Below are 27,282 nucleotides of genomic sequence, written 5' to 3' on the forward strand. Positions count from 1 at the left end.
ATAACATATGTTGACATTTTTTGCTTAAAAGGAATGATAATTTTCAATCACTTTAATATGCCCATGAATTGTGTTAATGACCTTTCCTTATCTTTCTTTATTACGATAGGTAAACTCTTCAATTGTGGTATCTGATCTTTCACCTTTTTCTTTTTCTTTTCTATTATTACGATAGGGAATATATTGTGTTAAATTTTAGAAATAGTTTAACAATAATAATATTAAAAATAATAATAATTTTATCATTATTATTACACACAAAACTAAGAGAATGAGCAACTAGAAAGGAAATACAATAAACAACTTAAGCACAGGCAATGCGAGAAGTGAGAAACAGGACAAAATAAACGTTGAATTTCTTAACTATAAAAAACTACTCAACAGGTTCTTTTTCCAAGTCATTTGATTCACCACATATCAAATAGAGAGCTGTGTTCTTGACCAGCAATCCATCCCCAAAAGTCATGAAAATCTCCACCTTGTCTCCGGATCCTAAATTTGACATTATGGCATGCCAATCTTCATCATTGAAGGAAATTACTCTGCCATGCCTGTGCATATGTAATGTGCACTTTGTGTAATTAACCACTAAGACACTTGTAAGACATTCAGTTGCCACGATTTCAGGGGTTGATAAATAAACAACACACAAAACCATTCCCTTCAGTTCACAATCCTGAGGCACATTGAAACAAACTGAATGTCCCTCACCCACATTCGCCAACCAATAAGGATGGTTGTCACCTGGAAGAGAAATATCACAAGACTCCCTGCTTGCCAACCCCTGTACAAGGAGATAGGCTTAGTCATGTTTATAAGTTTGCTATTCAAATGATCACCTACAATCACCATTTGATAATTCCAAATCACAAATATGGGCATTTTTAATTCAAATTACAATGTAATACACAGATCAAATTTAACCAAACTGATAATAGTTTGCTGTTTATTTCTAAATCATGTGTAGCATGATCGTTTGGTGTGTCGATCATTAAAATCAAGTACTTTTAGATGAAACATTACGACTATAGAAACGAGTTGCAAAAAGGTAAGTAATGTAGTTTCTTTTAGATATTGTATTAGGATCATTTCATGTTGTCTTAACTGATAGCTAAAATGAAGGGTGAAGGTATGTAAACAGAGGTAAAGAGCTAGAGAAGGAACCTCAGAAACGCTATTGCTGAGAGTATTGAGGAATTCATTGTAACTTCCAACACCAATCAAAGAAAACCTCAAGTGATGCTTTGAAATTCTTGATTCTGTAACATTTACACCGTATTCAACAACAATTGTTTTCACTTCATTAGATAGCTGAAACTCCGTGTCACCTTGAACCAAAATACTGCGAAGATTTGCAAGGCTGCTATGAAATGGTGCAAGGTCACGCCAATTATTATTCTCCATATCCATGCAAAACGGACTAACAAAAGATTGGGGATTCAGTGTTGGTGACATCCAAGACCGAATGATAGAAGGAAAAATACTAGTTGACAATCCTTCAAATCCACGTAGGGATATATATCCAATGCTTTTTGAGATTACAATTGAAAAGGGCACTTGTTTCACAGCTGTATTTTCAGCTACTAGAGTTATCAAGGATTTGATCTGCGCTATATCTTCTTCCAATATGTCAATCTTGAAACAACCAGAAAGAATGAAAGTTCTTAAAGATTTCAACTTATATACCTCTCTGGGAAGATTGCTTAGACTTGTGCAGTCTTTCAAATTTATCAGTAGTAGATTGCGGAGATCTCCAATGGATTGGTGTACCTTGCACAAACTTGGGCAATCTTTTAGAATGAGCTTTTCAAGACTTGGTAGTCCTGAAAAGTCAGGTGTTTCTCTCAAAAACTTGGAGTGACTAAGATTAAGGAATTTTAACCACTTTACAACCTACAAAGATAGTTATTTTGCAAAAGATTAGAAAGAAAATAGAAAATTGCAATAGTTATAACAAGAACCAATTATACTATAACATGTGAGTTTTAAAACAAAAAAGCATGTAATAAATACCTGGGGTTGTTTCCAGACGAGTTGAAGATGACTATGTTTTAAATCAATTGCAATTACATTTTCCATATGAAAGTTATTTGGTACGTACTCAAAACGAAACCCTTGCCAAGAAATCCATCTCAATTGTTTAGAAATGTACCCATAATCTCCAGTAAGTTGTACATGATCCAGTTGTAGCAGTCTTAATCTCTTCATTTTCTTGAAAGCACGAGCTTTGAAGCAATCTCTGCTGGTTAAATGTAGTTTCAGGGACAATCCCTGGGTAGCTTCTGTCCCCTGTGATGAATATAGAGAACAGGTTAACAACAAATGCATTGCACTAGAAAAAGAAAATAAATACAAAATAAGTTTCAAAATCATATAAAGAATGTTCTTACAGTATTCTTTTTCAGTACATCTTGTACATCATCCTGAAACCATAATCGACTCCTTTTCTCTGGTTCGTTTGGGCAACTTTGACGAATAATTTCTCTTCCCATTTCTCGTAACAAAGGATGCATTTGAAGTTTGTTGTTCCCTTCAACTTTTATGAGACCACGCTCTATGAGAACTCTTATTCCAATATCAGCATGCAGTCCACATCCATTTAGTATCTCTGTCACATAGCCTCTATCTTTACCAATAAAGAAACAACATACATCAAGAAATATATCCTTTTCCATGTCATCGCACAAACCGTCAAAATTTAATCTCAATATTTTCTGAACTTGAAGCTTGGGAATTACTTTTGCTTTTGGCAATACTCTTTCCCACTCTTCCATTGTCTTATCACATAAAAAGGAACCAAGGACCTCGAGAGCTAGTGGTAGTCCTCTACAATAAGCAACCGTGTTTCTTGCAAGTTCATTAAACTGTTTTCTTGGTTTTGCTTTTCTAAAGGCATGCCAACTAAAGAGCTCAAGGGACTCATTTTCATTCATAACATCTATTTTATAAACATAATCAACTTTGAGTCGGCTCAGTACGTGAACATCTCTAGTTGTAATGATTATCACAGTTCCTTGACCGAACCATTCACGATTCCCGCATAGGTTTTCTAATTGTTCAAACCCATTCACATCATCAAGCACAATCAGCAACTTTTTTTGAGAAAGTCCATTCTCGATCATAGTTCTTCCCATCCCAACGCTTTTCACCTCAGGCTTGGATTTAAGGACACCATAAAGAAGATTTTCTTGCAAATCAACATGCCTTCTATCTACTCGATCCCAAACTTGTCTAATATTTATAAAACTCTTACCGATGAATGGACGATAAATTCGATTATAGATGGCTTTGGCTATGGTAGTTTTACCCGATCCTGCCATTCCCCATATTCCTATCATACAGACTTTGGTGGAATGATTTTCAATACATTCAATTACCTTTTCCACGCGGGTGTCTAATCCAACAGGAAATTGGGTATTAGACAAGTCTTCATAGTCCAGCAATTCAAGAATGCGGAAAACAACTTTCTCCACAAGTTCAGCATCATGCCTTCAAGATGAAGGGTAATGTATTACCAAAAGTAAATAACAAGCTTAACATATGTTCATTCAGTCTCAAACAGAAAAAAGTACCAAGAATTCATTTGTTTACCTGAAATCTCTGACATCCAAACCACTGATACCTGCAGCTGTGGTGAGTGCACGGCTCCATCTGGACAATGCATGCTCCATTTGCTCTCCAGAATAGCTTTTGTGTGCAGCTTCTTCCAACGCTTTTCCGAAATCATCCTTCTGATAACGTACATCCAATGGGTCAATCTCGTAAAATATGGGTAGAAATATTTGACCAAAAGTTTCGTGGCATTCAATGATTTTTTCAAGCTGAAGAAGACAGCAGGTAGATAAAGGGTATGATTTGGAGAAAACGATTATTGCAATCTTAGAGGCTGCTATTGCTCGCATGTGTTCTTCCAGCTCCATTCCCTCCTGCAGATTCTTCCTTAATCAAAGTTTTGACTTGAGCTTGTAAAAGGAGAGAATGGAGATGGGAAACGAACTTTTTACCGATGTCTTCTCCCCAAAAGTTGATAAAGACATCGTATCTGAACTGGGGTTCTGATTTTAAGAAGGATGAAGACGATGATGATGATGATGGATAAGAAGAAGCAAACTCCATCAAAGGAATTGAAGTCAACTCTTCAGAAGCAATAATGTTAAGATGTTAAAATTACAATTGTTTATGGACTTATCATCTCATCTAAGAGTCTGGTAAGAAATTTCAGGATAAAAAAGTTATATAAACGGTGGCGTCTTGGAGGAAACGGAGAATATTCTCCTCGGGTGAATCCAAAACACACCTCTGTATATTCAGCCTAGTTACCAACGAATCCACACTCATTTCCACGCAACCATGAACAAGGTCTGCGGCCACCACCACCACACTCATTCTCCTCCGCCACGTATTCGCGGCCATGCTTGGCTTTATCTTAATCATCTGGATCATCCTCTGTTTGAAATTCAAAAAAATCTAATTTTCAATTAATTTTTTACTAAACTATTCTCTCAATCTACATTACTACACCTAACACCTCGTACACACCCAATTCCACTTTTATCTACATTAACAGCACACATATGATGTGGTAAAGTGTCACTTAAAAAAAAAATTAATTTGTATATATTTTAAAAAAATATAAGGATTCAATTTATTTTTTTAATTTTTTTTATATTAAATTAAATATAACTCTAAATATACAACGAATAAAGTAATTATATTTTATTTAAGAAAAAAGATGGTGAAAAGATAATAAACTCTATTATATTAAAAAAACAGGTTAGTGCTGCAAAGAATAATATTTTTTATATGTAATCTCGAAGTGCGTTATGACCCACCCTCAATCACTCTATTTTAAATTCCATATATTTTTATTGATTAAAGTGCTTAGCTCAAGCAAAAATATATTTCCGGGCATTAAATTTTTAATGGAAGGTTTATCTCCGGTAGGTTATTTTTTATATTGTTTATGTTTTTTGTAATGCAGTGATAAGGAGTTTATCATTGTTTTAATTAGGTGAAAAGCTACCTCTGTTAGATAACAGACTGCTACCTTAAAAGCCATTTTAAACCCATAGATGATTACAATTTATAACAAAAAAAAAAATTGAGATGATGAACAAATGAGAAAAAAAAAAGACAAAGAATATAAAAAAGAATATTTTATTTATTTATTTTCTTTTTCTTACTTAAATCCAAGTAAAGAGTCTGAATATATACTAGTATACTCATTATAGGTTAAACTAAAGAGATATAATGTAAAATAAAGAGTCTATAAAGGCTATAATAAGAAAAGATAAAATAAAAGCTACACATATATACAAAGAGAAAAGAAACTACCAAAAATTAGAAAAGACAAAATTAATATTAGCTTCCTTCTAGAAATCTTGTATTCATATCCTTTGTTAGCTCCCACAATTTGGAGAGCAAATATTGATAAAACCCAACTTGGAACAAATACTCTTGAAAGATTGAGGACTGAAGACTTTGGTATAAATTTCAGTCAGTTGTTTTGTGGTAGAAATGGAAAACAAATGTGAGACACTTCTTCATTTTTTTCCAGAAAATGTAACAATCTATTTTACGTGTTTCGTACGCTCATGAAACACTGGATTTGATGCAATATATATGGCTGAGTCATTGTCGCAGTATAAAAGAGATGGTTTCTCAAAAGGAACTTTGAAATCTAGGAGATAAGTTAGCCATTGAATTTCACATGTAACAATGGTCATTGCCTTGTATTCAACTTCATAATTAATAACTCTTTGATATTGTTCCTTTCTGTTAGTGTTGAGGGAATAAAACGGAACAAGATATTTGTGAACAGAGAATATATATTTTATTTCACTACTACTTTTCAAATAAGAATACAATCTCCTAAATCGTCTTACAATAGACTTCTCAAATTCTACATTCTCTCTCATAAAACCTATACTGTAATTTACATTTAACTCAGTATAAATTACATTCAAAACTAGAATTAAAGATAATAATTATTGACTATTCAAATGCTAAAATAAAACTGATGACGACTTTGAGTTTAATGCTAAAATATCCTCCTCAAATTCAAACCTTTCATATTATTCATTCAGATTTCTTTTCTGAGTGTCATCACTTCCAAATTTATATTTTTCCTTACCCCAACTGCCCTCTAGTAGTCACCATACTATTCTGGATTGGAAGCAACTTTAGTTTTCTTCACTGCATCAATCCGTGCAGAATTTTGTATTGAATTACTTTTAATTTTCCAAACAAAATCTTCTTCACTTTCACCCTTTGAATTAAAAGGATTTAAGAAAGAAAATGACTTCAATGAGCTTTGAACATAATGATTAGACCATATATCCCTTTCAGATGATGTCTCAACACCATTCCATTTATGGTCTTCTCCTAAATCAAAACCACTATTTTCAAGTAAAACACATGAACCAAAAGGGACTTTTAATTTGAATTGTAATTCATTCACCTTTTATTTTTGTGCCAAAAGCAACAAATGAAGTTCTTCAACTTGATTGAATCTAGCTTCCTTGTCTTTCTCCATATCAACATATTTTTCTTCCAATTTTGTAAACCTTTTTTCTAGATTATCAAATTTTGCTTCAACGCTCTCCAATAATTGTCCCACACTGAGAATATTACTTTTCAAGTCAGGTACATAAATTTCAGTGACACTTTATTTGGATTTAAAGGCCATGTGCTCCTCCTCCATTGGATTGAGAGCAAAACTTTTTCCCTTCATTTCAACTTTAAACAAATCTTTGCCATCAACATCTTTGATTAAGCAATGTTTATTTTCAAACATCACTTTATAGCCTTTTTCCAACAATTGACCAACACTCAAAAGATTTTGATCAATCTCTGGCACAAAAAGAACATATGTAATGATTTTATACCTTTATAGCTTGTGATAGCTACTGTGCCTTTTCCTTTTACTACCAGGTGTTCACCATTTCCAATCCTCACCCTTTTAATCTTAGTAGTTCTCAATTCTTTGAAGAGTTCTTTGTCATGTGTCATGTGGTTGGTGCAACCACTGTTAATTAGCCGAGATGCACTTGAAATATTGTTGCAAAAACCAGTTGCAACGAAAAGTACATCCTCCTTCTCATTTGCAATTTGAGCATGTACATCTTGTTGCTTACTTTGGTTTCTACAAATGACTGCTTCATGCCCAAGTTGATTGCACTTAGCATCAGGTCTTCTCCAGCACTTAAACGGTGGATGACCTAACTTGTTGCAATGCTTATAAGGAGGATAATTTCTACCTTTGTTTCTCCAACCACCTTCATATTTGGTTGGTAAGGCTCCTTCTACTACTGCTCCATCTTGTCTCATGGCTCTCCTTTGTTCTTGTGCTTGTAAAACATTTAAGAGCTCTGCAAGAGAAATCTTTGATAGGTCCTTTGCATTCTCCAGGGTTGTTATGGTGGCTTCAAACCTCTCTAGAACTGTTACAAGCAGTTTTTCCACAATTCTTGAATCTTTTAACACAGATCCAAGCAACCTCACTTTGTTGGCAATGCTTAGAAGTCTGCCAGAGTACTCTTTTACAGATTCTGACTCCTTCATTCTCTGCAATTCAAACTCCCTGATTAGATTCAAGGCTTACATTCCACGAATCCTCTCATCACCTTCATATTCTACCTTGAGGTAATCCCATATTGCTTTTGTTGACTTCAAGGACATTATCCTTGTGAATACCATAGGAGATACAGCTGCAAATAGGCATGTTTTTGCCTTTGACCACTTCATCTTTTTTTCCTTCTGTGATTTTATTTGTGCCACCGTAGGGTTTTCTGGAAGGGACTGAATTTCATAGTCCTCTTCTATAGCTTCCCATAAATCCAATGCTTCTAGGTAGGTTTCCATACGAACAACCCACATTTGATAATTGTCTCCATCAAAGACAGGTGGTGTCATTGCAGAAAAATTTGATCCTCCTTCCATTGGTGTACTCTACTAACCTCACATGTCCCTCAAGAAAATAGCTTTGATACCAATTGTTGGTGTTGAGGGAATAAAACAGAGTAAGATATTTGTGAACAAAGAATATATATTTTATTTCACTACTACTTTTCAAATAAGAATACAATCTCTCTAAATAGTCTTACAATAGACTTCTCAAATTCTACATTGTCTCTCATAAAACCTATACTATAATTTACATTTAAATCATAGTATAAATGACATTCAAAACTAGAATTAAAGATAATAATTATTGGCTATTCAAATGCTAAAATAAAAGATGACGACTTTGCGTTTAATGCTAACACTTTCTTCTTTGATTTCGAGGATATGAGGGAATTCCCAAGATACACACTAAAACAAGTCACTAATTGTCTTGAATCACTAAAGGTGCCCCAATCACTATCACAAAGGCTTTTAAATGAGCAGAAGTGTTGGAAGAGAAAAATAAACCAAGACTCGAAGCTCCTTTAATATATTTGAGAATTCTAATTGCAGGCTCAACAAGAATTTGAGAAAGTTGTTGCACAAAAAAGTTATGTCAAGTCGAGTATTAGTGAGATACACAAGTCTTCCAATCAATCTTCTGTAGGCGTGAACATCTATGAAAGGAACACTTTCAGTAGAAGATAATTTTGCATGATTATCAATTGGAGTAAGTGCAGTGCAGGTTTGCTGGCTAAAAGACCTGCATCTACTAACAATTCCAATGCATATTTCCTTTCATTCATCATTATCCCTTTCTTACTTGTTGCTATTTCAACAGCAAGAAAATATCTTAAACCCCAAGATCCTTAATCTTGAATGTTTGATTCAAGGCTTGTTTGATTCGCTCAATCTCCTATTTATCATTTCCTGCCAATATTATCCACATACACCAATAATGTTGTAAAAAATCCTTTAGAAGAAGAATTAATGAACAAGGTATGATCATTCATAGATTTTGTATATCCCATAGAAAACAAAAAGGATAACAATTTGGAAAACCACTCTCTGCTAGCTTGGTTAAGGCCATATAAAACCTTTTCTAATTTACAAACTTGTCGTGGTTGAATAGAAGTCAATCCAGGAGGAGCAACCATGTATACATCTTCTTCCAACTCTCCATGTAAAAAGGCATTGTTTATGTCTAATTGTTTCAATTCCAATTATAGATAGAAGTTAGAGAAAGAAACAACCTTATGGTGATCATCTTTGCTAATGGAGAGAAAGTATCAAGGTAGTCAATGCCTTCTGTTTGTGTGTATCTCTTTGCTACTAGCCTTGCTTTATACCTTTCAACTGTCCCATTAGCCTTATATTTTATTTTGAATATCTATTAATATCTATTTTATTTTATTTTACTTAGCTAGAATAATAGTCTCCCATGTTTGATTTGACTCCAAAGCAGTTATCTCACATTGTATAACTTTTCTCTAACAGTCATGTTTCACAGCTTCTCAGAATAAAATCAAAGTATCAACATTACAATTATCATAAATTATTATCATAATTATTTTTAATATTATGATTATTATTATTATCATCTTTATTATTATTACATCAATTTATTAAATTAATTTTTTTATTATGTTATATATCTATATAAAATAAAATTATTAGTATTATAGTTATAAAAAAATATTTTTAAGATTAAGAAAATTATTATTATTATTATTATTATTATTAAAGAGAATATTTGAATACAATGGAGAGAACTGATAAACATGATCAATAGTTCAAGAAACAAGCACAAGAACCACCATAAGCACAACATAGTAAGTGGATAAGAAAACCCATTTGTAAGGAGTTCCTTCATAAACTTAACATAACATATGTTGACATTTTTTCCATTGCTTAAAAGGAATGTTAATTTTCAATCTCTTTAATATGCCCATGAATTGTGTTATTGACCTTTCCTTATATTTCTTTATTACGATAGGTAAACTCTTCAATTGTGGTATCTCATCTTTCACCTTTTTCTTTTTCTTTTCTATTATTAGGATAAGGAATATATTGTGATAAACTTTATCATTAGTTTAACAATAATAATAATAATAAATTTATCATTATTATTACACAAAACTACGAGAATGAGCGACTAGAAAGGAAATACAATAAACAACTTAAGCACAGGCAAGAAGGTATAATCACAGGACAAATTTTTTTTTTTTTTATCAGCAAAGAATAGAATTTAATTAAAGGGGATACAAAAGGGTTATCCCAACCCTTTTACACCAACATACTGAAGATATACATATTCTATCTTCTGAAACAAGCTACTGTTACAACAAGGTGACCCTACTGTACTGTGTGTCCTGCCATTACTATGCTGCTTTAGAATTTACCATCTATGCTTTTGGACAGCAGCTCCTCCGTGATATGGCTCCACCAAGGTGTAAGCACCATTCACATTTGATTCTCTATCATTCAGAACCACATCATCATGACCATTCATTCTTCATTCCATAACAGCACCCTCCAAAAAAGTAAATGACACAAGCTCCTTCAGCCAATCACTCATTCATAAGCACAGGACAAAATAAACATTGAATTTATTAACTATAAATTACTACTCAACAGGTTCTTTTTCCAAGTCATTTGATTCACCACATATCAAATAGAGAGCTGTGTTCTTCACCACCAATCCATGACCAAAAGTCACGAAAATCTCCACCTTGTCTCCAGATCCTAAATTTGACATTATGCCATGCCAATCTTCATCATTGAAGGAAATTACTCTGCCATGCCTGTGCATATGTAATGTGCACTTTGTGTAATTAACCACTAAGACACTTGTAAGACATTCAGTTGCCACGATTTCAGGGGTTGATAAATATACAACACACAAAGCCATTCCCTTCATGTCACAATCCTGAGGCACATTGAAACAAACTGAATGTCCCTCACCCACATTCGCCAACCAATAAGGATAGTTGTCACCTGGAAGAGAAACATCACAAGACTCACTGCTTGACAATCCCTGTACCAGGAAATCAAGGCTTAGTCATGTTTGTAATTTTGCTATTCAAATGATCACCTACAATCACCATTTAATCATTCCAAATCACTAATATGGGTTTTTTTAATTCAAATTACAATGTAATACACAGATCAAATTTACCCAAACTGATAATAGTTTGCTGTTTATTTCTGCTTAAGTATTACAGCTCTTTGAATCTTGTGTAGCATGATCGTTTGGCTTGTCGATCATTAAAATCAAGTACTTTTAGATGAAACATTCCGACTATAGAACGAGTTGAAAAAAGGTAAGTAATGTAGTTTCTTTTAGATATTGTATTAGGATCATTTCATGTTGTCTTAACTAATAGCTAAAATGAAGGGTGAAGGTAAGTAAACAGAGGTAAAGAGCTAGAGAAGGAACCTCAGAAACGCTATTGCTAAGAGTATTCAGGAATTCATTGTAACTTCCAACACCAATCAAAGAAAACCTCAAGTGATGCTTTGAAATTCTTGATTCTGTAAAATTTACACCGTATTCAACAAGAATGGTTTTCACTTCATTAGATAGTTGAAACTCCGTGTCACCTTGAACCAAAATACTGCGAAGATTTGCAAGGCTGCTATGCAATGGCGCAAGGTCACGCCAATTATTATTCTCCATATCCATGCAAAACGGACTAACAAAAGATTGGGGATTCAGTGTTGGTGACATCCAAGACCGAATGATAGAAGGAAAAATACTAGTTGACAATCCTTCAAATCCACGTAGGGATATATATCCAATGCTTTTTGAGATTACAATTGAAAAGGGCACTTGTTTCACAGCTGTACTTTCAGCTACTAGAGTTATCAAGGATTTGATCTGCGCTATATCTTCTTCCAATATGTCAATCTTCAAACAACCAGAGAGAATGAAAGTTCTTAAAGATTTCAACTTATATACCTCTTTGGGGAGATTGCTTAGACTTGTGCAGTCTTTCAAATTTATCAGTAGTAGATTGCGGAGATCTCCAATGGATTCGTGTACCTCGCACAAACTTGGGCAATCCTTTAGAATTAGCTTTTCAAGACTTGGTAGTCCTGAAAAGTCAGGTGTTTCTATCAAGAACTTGGAGTGACTAAGATTAAGAAATTTTAGCCACTTTAAATCCTACAAAGAAGAAAATAGAAGAATGCAATAGTTATGACCGGAACCAATTATACTATATCTATTTTAATTAACCTACCGATTTAAAACAAAAAAACACGTAATAATTACCTGGGGTGTTTTCCAGATGAGCTGAAGATGACTATGTTTTAAATCAATTGCAATTACGTTTTCCATAGGAAAGTTTTTTGGTATGTACTTAGAACGAAACCCTTGCCAACAAATCCATATCAATTCTTTGGAAAAGTATCCATAATCTCCAGTAAGATGTACATGATCCAGTTGTAGCAGTCTTAATCTCTTCATTTCCTTGAAAGCATGAGCTTTGAAGCTACCTCTGTTGGTTGAATGCAGTTTCAGGGACAATCCCTGGGTAGCTTCTGTCCCCTGTGATTAATATAGCGAAGAGAAACAATTCAGAAATCTCTCAATATCTGTTGATCATTTACTTAATGCTGAGCCTAACAGGTTAACAACACATGCATTGCACTTGAAAAAGAAAATAAATTCAAAATAAGTTTCAAAATCATATAAAGAATTTTCTTACACTATTCTCTTTCAGTACATCTATTACGTTATCCTGAAACCATAATCGACTCCTTTTACCCGGTTCTTCTGGCGAACTTTGACGAATAATTTCTCTTCCCATGTCTCGTAACAAGGGATGCATTGCAAGTTTGTTGTTCTTTTTAACTTTTATAAGACCACGTTCAATGAGAACACTTATTCCAATATCAGCATGTAGTCTACATCCATTTAGTATCTCTGTCACATAACCTCTCTCTTTACCAATAAAGAAACAACATAAATCAAGAAATATATCCTTTTCCGTGTCATTCCATAAACCGTCAAAACTTATTCTCAATATTTCCTGAACTTCATCCATGGGAATTCTTTTTAGTGTTTCCAGTACACTTTCACACTCTTCCACTCTCTTTTTATATAAAAAGTAACCAAGGACATTAAGAGCTAGTGGTAGTCCTCCACAGTAAGCTACTATGTTTCTTGCAAGTTCATTGAAGTCTTTTCTTGGTTTTGCTTCTCTAAAGGCATGCCAACTAAAAAGCTCAAGGGACTCGTTTTCGTTCATATCATCCATTTTATAAACATAATCAACTTTGAGTCTGTTCAGTACGTCAACATTTCTAGTTGTAATGATTATCACAGTTCCTTGACCGAACCATTCACGATTCCCGCATATGTTTTCTAATTGGTCAAACTCATTCACATCATCAAGCACAATCAGCAACTTTTTTCGAGAAAGTACGTTCTGGATCATAGTTCTTCCCATCCCAACGCTTTCCACCTCAACCTTGGATTTTAGGACATCATAAAGAAGTTTTTCTTGCAAAGGAACACGCCTTCTAAATACTCGATTCCAAACTTGTCTAATATTTTCAAAAAAACTCTTACCGATGAATAGACGATAAATTCGATTATAGATGGCTTTGGCTATGGTAGTTTTACCTGATCCTCCCATTCCCCATATCCCTATCATACACACTCTCGTGGAATGATTTTCAATACATCTAATCAGCTTTTCCACCTGGGAGTCTAATCCAACAGGAAATTCGGTAATAGGCAAGTCTGCATAGCCCAACAATGTCTGAACGCGGCCAACAATTTGCTCCACAAGTTCAGCATCATGCCTTGAAGATGAAAGGTAATGTATTACGAAAAATAATCACAACCTTAACATAAGTTTCATTCAGTCTCAAACAGAATAATTCATTTGTTTACCTTAGATCTCTGACATCCCAACCACTGATACCTGCAGCTTTGGTGAGTGCACGGCTCCACATTAACAATGCATGTTCCAGTTGTTCTCCTGAATAGATTTTGTGTGCAGCTTCTTCCAACGCTTTTCCACAATCATCCTTCTGATCACGTAAATCCAATGGGTCAATCTCGTAAAATATGGGCAGAACTATTTGGCCAAAAGTTTCTTGGCATTCAATGATTTTTTGAAGCTGAAGAAGACAGCAGGTAGATTCAGTGTATGATTTGGAGAAAACGATTATTGCAATCTTAGAGGCTGCTATTGCTCGCATGTGTTCTTCCAGCTCCATTCCCTGCAGATTTTCCTCCTTGATCAAAGTGTTGACTTTAGCTTGTAAAAGGACAGAATGGAGATGAGAAACCAACTTTCTACCGATGTCTTCTCCCCAAAAGTTGATGAACACATCGTATCTGAACTGGGGTTCTGATTTTAAGAAGGATAAAGACGATGATGATGATGAAGAAGAAGCGAATTCCATCAAAGGATTGAAGTCAACTCTTCAAAAGCAATAATGTTAAGATGTTCAAATTACAATTGTTTATGGACTTATCATCTCATCTAAGAGTCTGTTAAGAAATTTCATATTTCTTTTGTTTATGTTTTTTTTGTAATGCAGTGACAAGGAGTTCATCATTTTTTTAATTAGGTGAAAAGCTACCTCTGTTAGATAACAGACTGCTACCTTAAAAGCCATTTTAAACCCATCAATTCTCCATCTTTAAGCATGATAACAATTAATGAATATTTGATAACATAATTTAAAGATACTAAAATCTGACTTTAAACAATAAATGTATAAACCAAGCAGCATAATACAACACATATTATTGAGAAATACAGGAGCAGTTTCAACATTGAGGCATACAAGTTCAACAACAAAATTTAATTAAAAAATGGAACATAATTTACCATGAGTGAGAAAAGTTAAAAATTCTGATAAAATCTGTGGTTATTCAAATGGATACTTTTATTTTTGTTGATCTTTACACTGGAATATGGAACTTAGGCCAATTCATCCCTCCATTCCTTGCATATATAGTTCTCTTGTAATAGAGGACATTCACTGATGCTAAGGAAAGAAAGAGAATGAGGGAGCAATTCCATTTGTGGCAACAACTTAAGGTTCAAACAATTTGCAATCTATGGATTTTCAAGAGAGATCAAATCTTGAAGTCCCACACCATTAAAGAAAGAAATGTCTTTGATGCACAGTGACAAAAGAGAAATTTGAAGCAATTGCTTTTTCATCAAGTCATGTACCACATCATCTCCTCCTATGGTTACTATTTTCAAATGAGGTTGGAACCAAGAGAACTATTCGGGTCCTCCTTCGATTGGTCTGCACCTTTTTCCTTTTCGGTCGAACCTTCCCACTCGCTCTTCCACTCCTCCTTGCTTGCTTCGGACTCAAATGGTACCCGCAAAAGGCACTCCGACACTCAAGTTAATCTTCAACACTCGACACTCAGTATTTAGGATTAGATGAATGCCTGATCCCTTGCGATCTGTGCTAATTTATATTATTGTTATGGGCCCATTGTTATTAATGGGCCTAATAAAAGGGGATTATCCAATGTTAGGTCATTAGCTAGTCTCACTGTTGGTCATGTCAGTCGGTTTGGACCGGGTGCTGAGTCATAGTCCCGGTCGTGCTGATCGGACCGGTACACTTGCCCCCCAGATTCGAGGATGTCTAATCTGAAGAGTCTTTATTTGGGGTTGGTGTGACGGTTGGGATTCCCGAGGTGGTATGTGACGTTGGCAGCGCCGAATGCATGATATGACCTGTAATGATGAATTAAAATTTTGGCGTCATTCGTTGAGGGTCGTTGGATCAAGGGAGATCTAACGGTTGAAATGTAATGTTGCTTACAACGGGAAGACCCATTGTGGCCTTTCCAAACTCTATTTTAATACCAGTGCAGTGAATGAATGAGAAAGACATTTCATTTTTCTTAGAATCCTATCTTAGTTTTTAGGTTTTAGTGTTACTATAGCGAAAACCTGTCAGGCAATGTTCCAGAGATATCTCAGAGAATACCATGTTAGAATAAACTCGAGAAAACATAAATTATTTAAGTAGTTTAAGAAAAATGAATATTCATGCTCAAATAAGACATTGAAAAGGAGAATCAAAACAAGATATGTCTTGTTGATATAACCACGCTTAAAGCAGTGCAACATAAAAGTATGCAGCAGAGCAAAAATGCAAAAACAGAATGAGTCATCAATATAATATGTCTATCCACAAAATATCAACATTACAATTATAAATTATTATCATAATTACTTTTAACATTGTTATTATTATTATCATCTTTGTTATTATTACATCAATTTATTAAATTAAATTTTATTATGTTATATATCAATATAAAATAAAATTATTAGTATTAATATTATAAAAAGATAGGGGCTTACCACTGAAGTTATGGAATTCATAATGTTTCAAGCACATAGCAGCGTTACTGGGAACCCCTGTCGAGATTGACGAGGCAACTTTGGCATTGGAAGAGCTCGAGTATGCAAGGTTCAGAATTAGAGTTTCAGTGGGATGTGAGGCGAAGATAACCAGTTATATGAAGATTAACGAGGTTCTGTATCAGGTTTCGGTGGAGGAAGAGTGTACTGTCCCAGACTATAAACTGTGTCAATGCCATTGGAGCGAAGAATCTGAAGGCATGGAAACAGAGGTGGGCTCAACTGCATCAAATGCTTCAACGCGCTCGGGGAGTAGGGATTTCGAGGACGTTAGAAAGGTGGAGGAGGAGAATATGATGGCGGAAATGCGAAACGTCCAGCCACCGCCGATGCAAGGCCACCGGAGATCGGAACCTATTGTATCGGTGGGTGGTGGCGAGTCTACCTCGGTTAGACCAATAGGCCCTCTCTCTGCACCTATTTTCAGTACTATCATAGGAAAGGATGTCCTAGAGGCTAATTCTCCAACGGCTCTAAGTAGGGCTGATGTAGACAATAGGTTTGGGCCTTCAGTAATGGCCCAAGAAGGGCTGGTCTTCGCAACCTATGTGGAGAAGGAAGGGAGGTGCAGAAGTAAAAATCTTATTGAGGCCCCGTCGAAATCTGGCCCAGCTGTTTGTGGAGAGGAGAAGCTTTGGAACGGGTCGCTGGGAAGGCAACTCATATCTGGAAATTTTATTTCTCTCAATGAATCAGAACAAGGAGGCCTTAGCGGGAAAGACAAAATCACCTCACACTATGGGAAAGCACGAAACAAAGCAACCACCGCGCCCCCTTCTAAATTGTTTAAGGTTACGAAGGAGAATAGGAGGAGTTTTCCGTGCACGGTGAGACCGGAAGTGAAAGGAACAGAGGATTTATCCTCTCAAACATCGTCGACGGTGGAAGGGAACAAGGGGGGAGTTCACGTTTCATCTAAGTCTGTATCGAGGGTGGAGGATTCGTTACGAGAGTCACAAGAGGGGAAGGTAAACGAATCTTCTAAGCTACTCTCCCTTGTCGTCGTAAAGACTAAGCACAAGCAATGCCATTTTCAATCGGATTCAAAATCAAGCAGAATCAAAGACACTTATCTTCCGTTTGACAAGCAAAAGAAAAAGGGGACCCAACTGATTGAGGATGAAGTGGACTACCTAAAAAAGCAAGTCCACAATTCGTTCACCTCTAATTCGTCTGCAACAATGGAGAGGAGAGTGTTATGGGTGGGAGAATCAAGCAAAAGTAGCAAGCGGGATGAACGCAAGAATATAAGGTCAGTTCTTTCTCAAATTAGTAATTTTGTTTCTGACACGGCCATTGATAACTGCAATCGCTTATTTTGGTTGAAACATGGGAGCCTTGAAACAATTAGAGTGTGGGAGTTGGGCAAACAGTTAGGGGCTTCTTGTGGGGAAGAAGGAAAAGTTATGGTAAGCTTAGAAGAATTAGAAAAAAGGGACAGGTTTATGAAACTTAAAAGGGAAGAGGGGGAGGTTTTAGGTTGTTTATGAGAATCCTTTCTTTAAACGTGAAAGGGTTTGGGAGCCCTGTAAAGTGGAGGTATGTAAAGGAAATTATTAGAAAGGAAGGGATTAAATTGTTCTGTTTGCAAGAAGTAAGAATGAATAACTTCAGTTTAGATTTATGTTGTAAGTTATGGGGAGACAATGACATTGATTTCTTATATAGTGAGCCAGCAAACGGGTCAGAGGGTATTCTTATGGCTTGGCACAAAATGTTCTTTTAGTGCACTAGTAACATTATTAATAGACGGTTCATTGTGTTCTCTGGGTTATCTAAGGAGAAAAATATCCCTGTTATTATTGTAAATGTGTATTCTTCCTGTATTATACATGAGAAAACACAGATGTGGTCAGAGTTATTGGAGGTTAGGCAAAGGGAACCTTGCTGCTCTTGGTGTATATTGGGGGATTTCAACTCTATAAGAAATGAGAGGGAACGAAGGGGGGTTAATAGAGAGAGATGCAAGGTTTTAATAACTTCATTGATAATATGGAAATGGTGGATATACCCTGCATTGGAAGAAAATACACTTGGTATAGACCTAACGGTAAAGCAAAGAGTAGGCTTGACAAGTTTTTTATGTCCTTTGAATGGTTACAACACTGGCCAAGTAGTAAGCAATACGTTGCAAAGAGACAAATATCTGATCACTGTGCGATAGTGTTAAAATCAAATGTGGCAGATTGGGGCCCAAAACCTTTTAGGTTTCTTGACATTTGGCAGGAAGATAAAGAGTTTGTTAATTTTGTTAAAAGCAAGTGGGAAAGTTACTTGGTTCAAGGTAACAAAATTTTGGTATTAAAAGAGAAACTGAAAATGCTAAAGAGTGACCTGAAAGGTTGGAACAAAGATGTTTTTGGGTACACTGATAAGTTAAAACTTGAGATCTTGAGGAAAATACAAGTGTTGGATTCGAGAGATGATGAGGAAGGTTTGAACGAAAACATGATCATTGAAAGAAGAGAACTTCTAAGTCAGTTACAGGTTTTAAAAAATGAGAGAATCGAATCTCTATTACAACAAAAGTCAAGAGCATTGTGGATTAAGCAGGGGGATTTAAACTCTTAATTTTTTTCATGCTTCAATCAAATGGAGGAGGATGAGGAATGAAATAAAAGGTGTTAATTGTAATATATCCGGGAACTGGGTGGAAGAACCAAACAAGGTAAAAGAGATGGTTTTGGAATTTTACAAAAACAAGATGTCGGCTACCGAAGATATCAGAGTTAGGTTGGACAATGTGGTTTTCAAGGAGATATCTGATTCTGAAAACAGGTTCTTGACAGATCCGTTTGATGAAAAAGAAATAAAGGAAGCCATCTGGAATTGCGATAGCCATAAAAGTCCTGGCCCAGATGGAGTAACATTCAGCTTCATTAAAAATAATTGGAATATCTTAGAAAAAGACATGTTGGGAGTTGTAAAATTCTTTCATAAAGAGGGGATGATACCGAAGGGTTGTAATGCTTCCTTTATAACGTTGATCCCAAAATCGGAGAATCCCCAATCCCTTGAAGAGTATAAACCTATATCTCTTGTGGGTTGTCTATATAAGATTCTGACGAAAGTGCTAGCTAATAGGATTAAAAGGGTCATTGCGAATGTGATTGACAGGTCACAATCTACTTTTCTGTCTAATAGAGGTTTGCTAGACAGTGTTCTCGTTATGAATGAGGTGGTGGACGATTTGAAAAAAAGGAGAAAGAGTGGGGTGATCGTGAAACTTGACTTTGAGAAGGCATATGATTCGGTAAGTTAGGAGTTTTTATTTTACATGATGGGAAGGCTAGGCTTCTGCGGGAAGTGGATTCAATGGATTAGAGCCTGCCTTGAATCAGCTACAGTCTCGATTTTGGTAAATGATATTCCGACAAAGGAATTCAAACCAACTAGAGGCCTTAGACAAGGGGATCCGTTGGCGCCGTTCTTGTTCTTGATTGTCGCACAAGGATTAGCTGGGTTAGCAAAGCAAGCGACAAGAAAAAACTTGCTTTCAGGTATCAAAGTAGGGGGTAAGAAGGAGGAGGTGAATTTACTACAATTTGCGGATGATACCCTTTTCGTATGTGAACCAAATGTGAAGAACATCATGTGCATCAAGGCTATTCTAAGATGTTTTGAGTTAAGCTCTGGCCTCAAAGTAAACTTTCACAAGAGTAAGATCGGGGCAATCGAAGTAGATAGGTACGAGGTGAAAATGTATTCTGAAATTCTCCATTGTGGTCTAATGGATATTCCGTTCACTTACCTAGGCTTACCTAAAGGCGGCAATCCATCTAGGTGTTCTTTATGGGAACCAGTGTTAGTAAAGATAAGAAAGAAGTTGTCTCTCTGGAAGGGAAGAAATTTATCTTTTGCAGGAAGAGTCTGCCTTATAAAATTTGTTATCAATGTTGTTCCACTATTTTTTCTATCCTTTTTTAAAGCCCCAACTGGAGTGTGTAAAGAAATTGCTAAGCTACAGAGAAAGTTTTTGTGGGGATGGGGAAAGGAAGGGAGGAAAATCGCTTGGACTAGTTGGGAAAATATTTGTAAAGCGAAGGAGGAGGGTGGTTTAGGCATTAGACGTATTGATTCGTTTAATAAGGCTCTTTTGGAAAAATGGTTATGGAGGTTAGAGTCCAATGAGTGTGGACTTTGGAAGGAGGTTTTGGAATCTAAGTACGACCTGAGGAGGTTGTCGATTTCATGTGCACCGAAACGAAATAAGTTTACATCTAGATGGTGGAATGATTTATTTAAAGTTGGTCGCTTAGACCAAGGTGACAACTGGTTCAATCAGAATACAACCTGGAAAGTTGGAACAGGGGAGAAGATCAAATTTTGGGAAGACGAATGGCTAGCTATTGGCCAACTCAAAGCAAGGTATGAAAGAATATACAACAACTCTGAGCTTAAAGACAAGACTATCAGAAGTTTTGGCAGGTGGAATACAGGCAGGTGGGAGTGGAAGTTCAGTTGGAGAAGAGAATGGTTCGAATGGGAGAAGTCTATGGTAGAGGATTTTATGTCGGTAATATCACTGGTGTCAGTTCAACCTGAGTACGAGGATGTAAGGTTATGGAACGACCCTCCATCAAACACTTTCTCGGTTAAATCCGCTTATAATAAGCTAGTTAATTACAGGCAATGGGGGAAATCAGTGTTTGGTACTCTCTGGAATCTGAAGGCCATGCCTTCAGCCTTGTTCTTTGTGTGGACAGCCCTCTCGAAGAGGATCGCGACAAAACAAAATTTGTATAAGAGGGGAATGCCATTAAGGGATACTTCATGTGCTTTATGCGGAAGGGAAGAGGAGACATCTACACATACCCTTCTTTTATGTAGGGAATCAAGTGAAGTGTGGAATATGTGCTTTATCTGGTTGGGAATAAGTTCAGTGAACCACAATGTGTTGACTAATCATCTCGATCAATTCTATAGAATTTGCTTTAATAAGGAAGGCAATAGACTTTGGAAGAGTCTTTGGGTCTCAATTGTATGGAGTATATGGAAGCATAGAAATAGGGTCACTTTCAATCATGCAAAGGTAGATGCAGAGGAAATTTTCACCATGGCACAAGTACAATCATGGATATGGATGAAACATAAAGATAAGAAAGTCACTTTCTCCTTTTCAGACTGGATTTTATCACCTTTAACCTGTATCAATATGGTAACACGGTAAGTGCGGAGTTTTTAATTCTGTTAATTCTGTTAATTTTGTATTTTGTTTTTTTCAATCTCACACATACTTCTGTTAGTAAATTAAAGGAGTTCTTACAACCTTCTATATAAGATGTTTGCATGGCTGGACGTGGTGTAATTTGTTTGTAGAAGTCATCTGTCTTGATTCTTTGTGTTAGATTTGTGTGGTGGGAAGGTTGTTTCTCTTGATGCAGGTCCAGCCGTGGGGATCATGATTTATTCCTTTAAGGGGAGCAGGGTTTATTCCAGTAAAAGGAGTAGGAAGACAGAAAGTACCTTGAAGGAAGACGGTCGGAATTACGTCTTTAAAGTTACGCAAGATTGTGGGAGAAAGAATCACTAGTTGTGGGGAGGTTTTGGCAGGAAGCTGAAGACTAAGTCGGAAGCGTTTTTAAGCTCATGTTCTACCAAGCACTTTCCCAAACTGGAGTAACCACGAAGGACTACTTCAATGTATGCTTCGGTGCTAAATCATTACTTGGGTTGGTGGAGTACAGTTTCTTTTGAAGTGGTTAAAAGAGAATGGAAATGGTTGATGTGTGTATCCTTAAGGCTTCATTGGTTAACAGGTAACCTTTATGTGGAGTGATCTGTGAGTTTTTTATGTGAAGTTTGTCTTGTAGGTTGTTGGGGTTGTTTTTTTTTTTTTTTTGAACCAATGTGTGTTTGGTTAAGTAGGCTAATTTAATCTTTTGGTAGAATAGGTTTTATGTTTTATTGTATAAGGGTTGGGACACCCCTAAAGTGTCCTTAATTTAATTTAATTAATTCTTTGTGAAAATAAAATATTTTAAAGATTAAGAAAATTATTATTATAGAGAATATTTGAATACAATGGAGAAAACTGATAAACATGATCAATGGTTCAAGAAACAAGCACAAGAACCACCATAAGCACAACACAGTAAGTGGATAAGAAAACCCATTTGTAAGGAGTTCCTTCATAAACTTAACATAACATATGTTTGCATTTTTTCCATTGCTTAAAAGGAATGTTAATTTTCAATCTCTTTAATATGCCCATGAATTGTGTTAATGACCTTTCCTTATCTTTATTTATTACGATGGTAAACTCTTCAATTGTGGTATCTCATCTTTCACCTTTTTCTTTTTCTTTTTCTTTTCTATTATTAGGATAGGGAATATATTGTGTTAAATTTTAGCAATAGTTTAACAATAATAATATTAAAAATAATAATAATTTTATCATTATTATTACACACAAAACTAAGAGAATGAGCAACTAGAAAGGAAATACAATAAACAACTTAAGCACAGACAAGAAGGTATAATGCGAGAAGTGAGAAACAGGACAAAATAAACATTGAATTTCTTAACTATAAAAAACTACTCAACAGTTCTTTTTCCAAGTCATTTGATTCACCACATATCAAATAGAGAGCTGTGTTCTTGACCACCAATCCATGACCAAAAGTCACGAAAATCTCCACCTTGTCTCCAGATCCTAAATTTGACATTATGGCATGCCAATCTTCATCATTGAAGGAAATTACTCTGCCATGCCTGTGCATATGTAATGTGCACTTTGTGTAATTAACCACTAAGACACTTGTAAGACATTCAGTTGCCACCATTTCAGGGGTTGATAAATAAACAACACACAAAACCATTCCCTTCATGTCACAATCCTGAGGCACATTGAAACAAACTGAATGTCCCTCACCCACATTCGCCAACCAATAAGGATGGTTGTCACCTGGAAGAGAAACATCACAAGACTCACTGCTTGCCAATCCCTGTACCAGGAAATCAAGGCTTAGTCATGTTTGTAATTTTGCTATTCAAATGATCACCTACAATCACCATTTAATCATTCCAAATCACAAATATGGGCATTTTTAATTCAAATTACAATGTAATACACAGATCAAATTTAACCGAACTGATAATAGTTTTGCTGTTTATTTCTACTTAAGTATTACAGCTCTTTGAATCATGTGTAGCATGATCGTTTGGCTTGTCGATCATTAAAATCAAGTACTTTTAGATGAAACATTACGACTATAGAAACGAGTTGCAAAAGGGTAAGTAATGTAGTTTCTTTTAGAAATTGTATTAGGATCATTTCATGTTGTCTTAACTAATAGCTAAAATGAATGGTGAAGGTATGTAAACAGAGGTAAAGAGCTAGAGAAGGAACCTCAGAAACGCTATTGCTGAGAGTATTGAGGAATTCATTGTAACTTCCAACACCAATCAAAGAAAACCTCAAGTGATGCTTTGAAATTCTTGATTCTGTAAAATTTACACCGTATTCAACAAGAATTGTTTTCACTTCATTAGATAGTTGAAACTCCGAGTCACCTTGAACCAAAATACTTCGAAGATTTGCAAGGCTACTATGCAGTGGCGCAAGGTCGTGCCAATTATTATTCTCCATATCCATGCAAAACGGACTAACAAAAGATTGGGGATTTAGTGTTGGTGACATCCAAGACCGAATGATAGAAGGAAAAATACTATCTGACAATCTCTCAAATCCACGTAGGGATAGATATCCAATGCGTTTTGAGCTTACAATCGAAAAGGGCACTTGTTTCACAGCTGTATTTTCAGCAATTAGAGTTATCAAGGATTTGATTTGCGCTATATCTTCTTCCAATATTTTAATCTTGAAACAACCAGAGAGAATGAAAGTTCTTAAAGATTTCAACTTATATACCTCTCTGGGGAGATTGCTTAGACTTGTGCAGTCTTTCAAATTTATCAGTAGTAGATTGCGGAGATCTCCAATGGATTGGTGTACCTTGCACAAACTTGGGCAATCTTTTAGAATGAGATTTTCAAGACTTGGCATTCCTGAAAAGTCAGGTGTTTCTCTCAAAAACTTGGAGTGACTAAGATTAAGGAATTTTAGCCACTTTAAAACCTACAAAGATTATTTTGCAAAATATCAGAAAGAAAATAAAAAAATGCAATAGTTATCACAAGAATCAATTATACTATATCTATTTTAATTAACCTACGAGTTTTAAATCAATTGCAATTACTTTTTCCATATGAAAGTTATTTGATATGTACTTAGAAGGAAACCCTCTCCAATAAATCCATCTCAATTGTTTAGAAAAGTACCCATATTTTCCAGTAAGTTGTACATGATCCAGTTGTAGCAGTCTTAATCTCTTCATTTCCTTGAAAGCATGAGCTTGGAAGCGATCTCTTCTGGTTGAATGCGGTTGCAGGGACAATCCCTGAGTAGCTTCTGTCCCCTGTGATGAATATAGCGAAAAGAAACAATTGAGAAATTTCTCAATATCTGTTGATCATTTACTTAATGCTGAGCCTAACAGGTTAACAACACATGCATTGCACTTGAAAAAGAAAATAAATTCAAAATAAATTTCAAAATCATATAAAAAGAATGTTCTTACATTATTCTCTCTCAGTACATCTTTTACATCATCCTGAAAAAATAATCCACTCCTTTTCCCCGGTTTCTTTGGCCAACTTTGACGAATAATTTCTCTTCCCATGTCTCGTAACAAAGGATGCATTTCAAGTTTGTTGTTCCTTTCAACTTTCAGAAGACCACGTTCTATGAGAACTCTTATTCCAATATCAGCATGTAGTCCACAACCATTTAGTATCTCTGTGACATAACCTCTCTCTTTACCAGTAAAGAAACAACACACATAAAGAAATATATCCTGTTCCATGTCATTTAAACCGTCAAAACTTATTTTTAATACCTCTTGAACATTATCAATGGGAATTATTTTTAGTTTTGACGGTTCAATTTCCCACTCTTCCATTCTCGCTTCAAAAAAAGAAGAACCAAGGACCTTAAGAGCTAGTGGTAATCCTCCACAATAAGCAACTATGCTTCTTGCAAGTTCATTAAAGTCTTTTCTTGGTTTTGCTTCTCTAAAGGCATGCCAACTAAAGAGCTCAAGGGACTCATTTTCATTCATAACATCCATTTTATAAACATAATCAACTTTGAGTCGGTTCAGTACGTGAACATCTCTAGTTGTAATGATTATCACAGTTCCTTGACCGAACCCTTCACGATTCCCGCATAGATTTTCTAATTGGTCAAACTGATTCACATCATCAAGCACAATCAGCAACTTTTTTCGAGAAAGTCCGTTCTCGATCACAGTTCTTCCCATCCCAAAACTTTTCATCCCGGGCTTGAATTTTAGGATATCATAAAGAAGATTTTCCTGCAAAGGAACACGCCTTCCAAATACTTGATCCCAAACTTGTCTAATATTTTCAATAAAACTCTTACCAATGAATTGACGATAAATTCGATTATAGATGGCTTTGGCTATGGTAGTTTTACCTGATCCTACCATTCCCCATATTCCTATCATACACACTTTGGAGGAATGATTTTCAATACATCCAGTCACCTTTTCCACGTGCGAGTTTAATCCAACAGGAAATCGGGTAATAGACAAGTCTGCATAGCCCAGCAATATCTGAACGCGGCTAACAATTCGCTCCACAAGTTCAGCATCATGCCTTGAAGATGAAGGGTAATGTATTACGAAAAATAAATCACAAGCTTAGCATATGCTTCATTCAGTCTCAAACAGAAGAAAGTACGAAGGATTTATCTGTTTACCTGAAATCTCTGACATCCCAACCACTGATACCTGCAGCTGTGGTGAGTGTACGGCTCCACCTGGACAATGGATGCTCCAGTTGGTCTCCTGAATAGCTTTTGTGTGCAGCTTCTTCCAACGCTTTTCCACAATCATCCTTCTGATCATGTACATCCAATGGGTCAATCTCGTAAAATATGGGCAGAACTATTTGGCCAAAAGTTTCGTGGCATTCAATGATTTTTTCAAGCTGAAGAAGACGGCAGGTAGATTCAGTGTATGATTTGGAGAAAACGATTATTGCAATCTTAGAGGCTGCTATTGCTCGCATGTGTTCTTCCAGCTCCATTCCCTCCTGCAGATTCTCCTCCTTGATCAAAGTTTTGACTTGAGCTTGTAAAAGGACAGAATGGAGATGAGAAACCAACTTTCTACCGATGTCTTCTTCCCAAAAGTTGATGAACACATCGTATCTGAACTGGGGTTCTGAGTTTAAGAAGGATGATGAAGAAGAAGAAGAAGAAGAAGAAGAAGAGGCGAACTCCATCAAAGGAATTGAAGTCAACTCTTCAAAAGCAATAATGTTAAGATGTTAAATTAAAATTGTTTATGGACTTATCATCTCATCTAAGAGTCTGATAAGAAATTTCATATATCTTTTGTTTATTTTTTTTGTAATTCAATGACAAGGAGGTTATCATTTTTTTTAATTAGGTGAAAAGCTACCTCTGTTAGACAACAGACTACTACCCTAAAAGCCATTTTAAACCCATCAATTCTCCATCTTTAAGCATGATTGCAATTAATGAATATTTGATAACATAATTTAAAGATACTGAAATCTGATGCTAAACAATAAATGTATAAACCAAGCAGCATAATACAACACATATTATTGAGAAACAGAGGAGCAGTTTTGAACATTGAGGCGTACAAGTTCAACAACAAAATTTAATTAAACAAATGGAACATAATTTACCATGAGTAAAAAAAGTTAAAAATTCTGATAAAATCTGTGGTTCACCAGTACAAAAAGGTAGATTAACAATGATTAAAATTAACATTTAAAGACGATTTCAAAATCGTCGTTATTGTGGGCGTCGTTAAAAGGTGGGGGTTTTCACGACGTCATCGTTAAAACTAAGACTTATAACGACGGTTGTGAAAACCGTCGTTAAAGGTGGCTTGTGATTTTTTTTAAAACGAAA

The 27,282-nt window shown here is 35.6% G+C and overlaps 4 protein-coding genes and 1 pseudogene across 5 annotated transcripts; 1 reads left to right on the forward strand and 4 right to left on the reverse strand.

The window, feature by feature from the left end:
- Positions 1-205: 205 nt before the first annotated feature.
- On the reverse strand, positions 206-4,457 carry LOC137818102 (disease resistance protein RUN1-like; annotated as a pseudogene).
- A 1,703-nt stretch (positions 4,458-6,160) lies between these two features.
- Positions 6,161-7,941, reverse strand: LOC137819193 (uncharacterized). The gene is made up of 3 exons (XM_068622967.1): positions 7,639-7,941; positions 6,888-7,566; positions 6,161-6,384 (listed from the first exon to the last, which is right to left on the reverse strand). The coding sequence occupies exons 1-3, from the start codon at positions 7,939-7,941 to the stop codon at positions 6,161-6,163; spliced, it is 1,206 nt and encodes a 401-aa protein (XP_068479068.1).
- Positions 7,942-10,113: 2,172 nt separating this feature from the next.
- LOC137819568 (disease resistance protein RUN1-like) lies at positions 10,114-14,375 on the reverse strand. 2 transcript variants are annotated; one of them, XM_068623450.1, is made up of 6 exons: positions 13,790-14,375; positions 12,597-13,698; positions 12,161-12,436; positions 11,324-12,052; positions 10,520-10,921; positions 10,114-10,417 (listed from the first exon to the last, which is right to left on the reverse strand). In XM_068623450.1, the coding sequence occupies exons 1-6, from the start codon at positions 14,305-14,307 to the stop codon at positions 10,400-10,402; spliced, it is 3,045 nt and encodes a 1,014-aa protein (XP_068479551.1). In that variant the 5' UTR covers positions 14,308-14,375; the 3' UTR covers positions 10,114-10,399. The 2 variants fall into 2 exon arrangements, with proteins under 2 accessions (XP_068479551.1, XP_068479552.1); XM_068623451.1 differs by lacking the exon at positions 10,114-10,417 and having other exon boundaries at positions 10,475-10,921.
- A 3,927-nt stretch (positions 14,376-18,302) lies between these two features.
- LOC137819194 (uncharacterized) lies at positions 18,303-18,881 on the forward strand. Its single transcript, XM_068622968.1, has one exon. It carries the CDS (start codon positions 18,303-18,305, stop codon positions 18,879-18,881), a length of 579 nt encoding a protein of 192 aa, XP_068479069.1.
- Positions 18,882-22,801: 3,920 nt separating this feature from the next.
- Positions 22,802-26,665, reverse strand: LOC137819532 (disease resistance protein RUN1-like). The gene is made up of 5 exons (XM_068623410.1): positions 26,095-26,665; positions 24,893-25,991; positions 24,488-24,730; positions 23,662-24,390; positions 22,802-23,257 (listed from the first exon to the last, which is right to left on the reverse strand). The coding sequence occupies exons 1-5, from the start codon at positions 26,619-26,621 to the stop codon at positions 22,838-22,840; spliced, it is 3,018 nt and encodes a 1,005-aa protein (XP_068479511.1). The 5' UTR covers positions 26,622-26,665; the 3' UTR covers positions 22,802-22,837.
- Between the last annotated feature and the right edge of the window lie 617 nt (positions 26,666-27,282).

The sequence above is a fragment of the Phaseolus vulgaris genome, chromosome 10 (assembly GCF_000499845.2).
Source record: "Phaseolus vulgaris cultivar G19833 chromosome 10, P. vulgaris v2.0, whole genome shotgun sequence".
Classification (NCBI taxonomy): Eukaryota; Viridiplantae; Streptophyta; class Magnoliopsida; order Fabales; family Fabaceae; genus Phaseolus; species Phaseolus vulgaris.

Coding starts and splice junctions, on each gene's coding strand:
- LOC137819194 (XM_068622968.1), top strand. CDS start 18,303: ATGGAAATGGTGGATATACCCTGCATTGGAAGAAAATACACTTGGTAT.
- LOC137819193 (XM_068622967.1), bottom strand. CDS start 7,941: ATGGAAGGAGGATCAAATTTTTCTGCAATGACACCACCTGTCTTTGAT. Junction 7,567..7,638: donor CAATATGGGATTACCTCAAG/GTAGAATATGAA, acceptor TTTGAATTGCAG/AGAATGAAGGAGTCAGAATC. Junction 6,385..6,887: donor AGCTATCACAAGCTATAAAG/GTATAAAATCAT, acceptor GTTTTGATTTAG/GAGAAGACCATAAATGGAAT.
- LOC137819568 (XM_068623450.1), bottom strand. CDS start 14,307: ATGGAATTCGCTTCTTCTTCATCATCATCATCGTCTTTATCCTTCTTA. Junction 13,699..13,789: donor TGGGATGTCAGAGATCTAAG/GTAAACAAATGA, acceptor TTCATCTTCAAG/GCATGATGCTGAACTTGTGG. Junction 10,922..11,323: donor TTAGCAATAGCGTTTCTGAG/GTTCCTTCTCTA, acceptor TTCCTGGTACAG/GGATTGTCAAGCAGTGAGTC.
- LOC137819532 (XM_068623410.1), bottom strand. CDS start 26,621: ATGGAGTTCGCCTCTTCTTCTTCTTCTTCTTCTTCTTCTTCATCATCC. Junction 24,731..24,892: donor ATGTACTGAGAGAGAATAAT/GTAAGAACATTC, acceptor TATTCATCACAG/GGGACAGAAGCTACTCAGGG. Junction 23,258..23,661: donor TCAGCAATAGCGTTTCTGAG/GTTCCTTCTCTA, acceptor TTCCTGGTACAG/GGATTGGCAAGCAGTGAGTC.